This window comes from Spinacia oleracea, chromosome 5, assembly GCF_020520425.1.
Source record: "Spinacia oleracea cultivar Varoflay chromosome 5, BTI_SOV_V1, whole genome shotgun sequence".
NCBI classification, from domain to species: Eukaryota; Viridiplantae; Streptophyta; class Magnoliopsida; order Caryophyllales; family Amaranthaceae; genus Spinacia; species Spinacia oleracea.
The window spans coordinates 121,345,283-121,349,432 of NC_079491.1; the positions used below are offsets into that span (position 1 = coordinate 121,345,283).

Consider the following 4,150-nt stretch of genomic DNA (forward strand, 5'->3'; position numbering starts at 1 on the left):
TCATCCCTGACTTACGATGATCTCTTTATTATGTTTTGCATTCTTCGAAAAAAGAAGATGAATCTCCCTAGAATGATTATCAACACTATTCGGAGTCCGCATAAAGAAAGCAGGACAAATAATCTGCCTTATGGTATGTGGTTGACAAAGGTGTTTACACACTTTAAGATTGATACTAGTAATGATGTCGCGCGAAATAGTGCATGTCATACATTTTCTATCAGTACGCTCACCACAAATATGAAGTGTACATATGATGTGTTGAACTCTGTATGGGTTCAGACAGATGATACCCAAGCAGGTGTTGGTGCAATGAGTAATCAACAATCTGACCCCCCACCATGGTGGAGGTGAATAGGACAATGCGCAGGTTCAAGGTGAATATCCAGACGAATATGTGAATCGTGTAGATCCTGGTGTGTTCGCCTTTGATTCTTTAGTACGAGTTAGCATGGTCGAGTCGATGTTAAGGTATCTGCACCCGGAAGTATTTACTAACGAAGTGATGCTCGACATTCATGATAAGGTATATACAACACTCAAATCGGAGTACCAACCCCGTCAAATTGAAGAAGAACCCCTTGAAGACGATTTCTTTCAAGGGCGCAACACTGAAACTGATAATTACGGTTAGTTTAGATTCCTTTGCTTGAAATGTTGTAAAATATCTGTTACGTACCCTAAACCCTAAATATCTGTTCACTGCAGATATTGATGACAGTGATGATGCAAAGGGTGTTGAGGATGGTGATGACGTTAGCGGAAGTGGAGAAGATGATGACGACGCTACCGAACCTGGAAGAGATGATGAAGCTGCAGAAGATGATGACGACGCTACGAAACCTGGAAGAGATGATATAGCTGCAGAAGATGATGATGACGCTACCGGAACTGGAATTGATGATGACGACGATGCATAAAAAAGTATAATAACTTATTTATGGCCATGATGATTCGTCTCACCGTGTTATTATTCTGAAAACGATGTTAATTTTGTATATGGTGATAAGTATGAATTAGCATATACTCATTAGCTTTTGGTTAGTACTTGTGAACTAATGTCACCGGACGTGCCAAGTATGTTTTTGGTTTGTATTTTAAGTCTGTGATTCTTTGGCTATCACCGAGTTCATGTTTGGAAATGACTAAGTCTATAATAAGAACCCTTTATACACAACGACTCATGTTGGTAGTTACCGAGAGTGTGTTTTGTAATTGCGTTGTGTATACCTGATGGAGAATTGTTTTTGTTAAACTTATGAGAACAGGTTCTGGTAGTGTCCTGATGTTGTAAAGGTAATTACCAAGACATATTAGGGATGGAAGCAAAACAGGGAAGGCAATGCAATAAAGGTTGGAGCCAGATTCGGTAAGATCGACAGATGCATAATAAAGGATACCGTTAATCACAATTTTGATACCTGTAATCACAATTATAATAAACACATCCATACGATGAAACAATAGCCGGTGCCGTGAATTAAAAGCAACAACAAGTGTCATTGAATAATTAATAAAAAGAAAAACTTTCAACATTCAATTTGATTTACCTCAAATAACTACTCCCTCCGTCCCGGAATACTCGCAACGGTTTGACTTTTTGTACAATTCACATAATTCACTTTGACCCTATTTTATTTATAGTATATGAAAACAAGTGTTAGCATAAAATATATTGTTGGCTTCATCTTGATATATATTTTCAAAATCTTAATATTTTATAAGTTTTTATAATATATAATTAAAGATATTAATAGTCAAAGTTGTGTATTGGCAAGCGTGTCCAGTCAAAACGTTGCGAGTATTCTGGACAGAGGGAGTAATTTGTTAACAAATTAATGACATTATGAACCTGATGGCACCGTCCAAACATGTATACGGTGACTACCACGAAAAACTAATTTGTTAACAAATTAAACATGGGATTCTGAGTAAGTGGATTCCTATACCCGTTTACAAAAGAGGGTTACCTATTCGAACCGCTGCTATCCCCAAAAGATTTACAAAATGTTATCTTATTGCCCATTTGCTAATTTGAATTTTATAGGTGCCCAAATGAGGAAATGTGCCACACACAAAGCTGTAACTACCAATGCTGTCTTGGCCCCCAATAAAAAACAGTTGGTTCTGTTTTGTATTGGCTAACTTCATAGTTGTCGACGGCTTCAGAAGCCTCACCACTGGTATATGTTCCTGGCATTAAATCCCCCAAAAGGAAAGACGGCTCACCAAGGCCAATGTTAGAGGTGACAATCGGAGTAGTCGATTGTGACTGGTTGAGGTCAATGGACTTCGGCTTCTCTGAACTGTTGGATTTCTCTTGTGGCTTTGCGTCTTTCTTTTTAAGTCCCATGTCGGCTTGCAAAACTTTAGGATCACCGATTCCGACCAATGTCGCTTTCTTTGGGATTCCCTCGGCTTTTTCATCACGGGTTTCCAGAGAAATCAATACCTTTGACAAAACATTCTTTAACCATAGTGACCCGTTGTAAGATCTAGCTGCCAACCTGCAGATTTGTATGCCCAACCCATTTAAATAGGCAAACCGACCAACGAACGAAGTATCAGTCTGCTCATTAAATTCATCTAGTGTGTGACCATAAGACAGGCCTGCCTTGGCATATTTTGTCCATCTTCGAAGTATACAACCCCTTGGTATCTCGGTCATGCGTCCATACTTCATTACAGCAAACATGTGGCGACATGGTATGCCCACAGATTCCAACTTCATGCAGCAGCAATACATCTTGTGGAGCTTAGCCCTGTGTATTACAATGTATTGTGCTTTCCTGTACTCAGTATTACTCAACCAATAAATATTAGTTACCCCATCCAAATCTGTCTTATCCTACTTAAACTTCACAACAATATGCGATGACTCGTAGTTCATCTCTTTGCATAACATATCGTACGAGTTCCTTGTGTATAATGTTGCAGCATGTGTTTTCACACCTGAAAGGACCCCTTTGATAATCGGAGTTGTGTGCTTCGTTTGGTAGTCGAGGCCTGATTTTGTGAACCTTATATCTTTCAACACTTTGATCATACAATTCAACAAATTTGTACAACATGATTTTTTGGTTAAAAACTGTCTTCATTGAGCTGTTCATTGATTCACACCGTTGTGTACTTCTCATACCTGCATAAAAAAAAGCAGTAAAATGGGTAGTGACCTAAACACAGTAAAGTAGGTGCCTTGTCAAAATATAAAGGGGTAGGTGAAATGGGTAGTGGCCTAAATATGGTATGGTAGGTACCCTATCAAAATATAAAGGGGTAAGTAAAATGGATAGTGACCTAAATATGGTTGTGAACTACTTACCTCCGAAGAAATGACCATGCATGAAACATTCCGCCTATTTTTCCTTGTCATTGTAGAGTCCCTGGGCCCAAACTTCTTTCTCATAACCGTACGTGGTAATTAGCTCCTTCCAAGCCTGCTCAAACTCGGTGGGCGTCGACATCTGTCAAAACATTTCATGAAACCACTGCAGAACGTTTTTGAGCTATGTCCTTTTACATTCCTCATTAAATTCCACAAATACAGCCTATGTACTGGCTTCGGGAAAACAAATGATATTGCATTTGTCATTGCCTTGTCCCCGTCAGTCAAATCAGTGTGAGGAGCGATGTTATCCCCTGCTTCGGTCAACTGCTCCAATATCCACTTGAATGTCTCCTCCTTTTCATGGCTAACTAGAGAAAAAGAAACAACAACACTTTGCCTGTGGTGATTTACGACGACAATCACCACAAGCGGCTTGTGGTACGCATTTACTTTGTTTGTGGTGTCAAAGGCAATGACGTTTCCAAATTCCATGTAATCATTACGGGACATCCCATCACACCAAAAGAGTTTATCCATAGCATTATCTTCGTCTCGTGTATATTTCAAGAAAAACCCAGGGTCTGTATTCTGTTTCCAGAGCAGGTATGCAAACACGGCCTCCGTGTCCCCATCTGGAATATATTCCTTCTAAATTCTTTGACAAGCATTGTACAAGTAATTTTTAAGGAAAGATAGTTTGTCAGGATCACCCGCTTGTTGAACCAGATTCCTCATTGTCACGGCAGGAGAAACCCTGGAATTGAACAATGCCTTGATACGGAGCTTGTCAACATCTGAAAGACTTCTATGGCTTCTGCAATA

The 4,150-nt window shown here is 39.4% G+C and overlaps 2 protein-coding genes across 2 annotated transcripts; one reads left to right on the forward strand and one right to left on the reverse strand.

Moving 5' to 3' along the window:
- Nucleotides 1-451: 451 nt before the first annotated feature.
- LOC130461826 (phosphopantothenoylcysteine decarboxylase subunit VHS3-like) lies at nucleotides 452-920 on the forward strand. The gene is made up of 2 exons (XM_056830055.1): nucleotides 452-629; nucleotides 709-920. Exons 1-2 carry the CDS (start codon nucleotides 452-454, stop codon nucleotides 918-920), a joined length of 390 nt encoding a protein of 129 aa, XP_056686033.1.
- Nucleotides 921-2,086: 1,166 nt separating this feature from the next.
- Nucleotides 2,087-3,865, reverse strand: LOC130461827 (protein FAR-RED IMPAIRED RESPONSE 1-like). Its single transcript, XM_056830056.1, has 3 exons — nucleotides 3,475-3,865; nucleotides 2,953-3,139; nucleotides 2,087-2,789 (listed from the first exon to the last, which is right to left on the reverse strand). The coding sequence occupies exons 1-3, from the start codon at nucleotides 3,863-3,865 to the stop codon at nucleotides 2,087-2,089; spliced, it is 1,281 nt and encodes a 426-aa protein (XP_056686034.1).
- Nucleotides 3,866-4,150: the final 285 nt, after the last annotated feature.

Coding starts and splice junctions, on each gene's coding strand:
- LOC130461826 (XM_056830055.1), top strand. CDS start 452: ATGGTCGAGTCGATGTTAAGGTATCTGCACCCGGAAGTATTTACTAAC. Junction 630..708: donor CACTGAAACTGATAATTACG/GTTAGTTTAGAT, acceptor TGTTCACTGCAG/ATATTGATGACAGTGATGAT.
- LOC130461827 (XM_056830056.1), bottom strand. CDS start 3,865: ATGGATAAACTCTTTTGGTGTGATGGGATGTCCCGTAATGATTACATG. Junction 3,140..3,474: donor CTGCAGTGGTTTCATGAAAT/GTTTTGACAGAT, acceptor TTTTTTATGCAG/GTATGAGAAGTACACAACGG. Junction 2,790..2,952: donor TATCAAAGGGGTCCTTTCAG/GTGTGAAAACAC, acceptor TACTGAGTACAG/GAAAGCACAATACATTGTAA.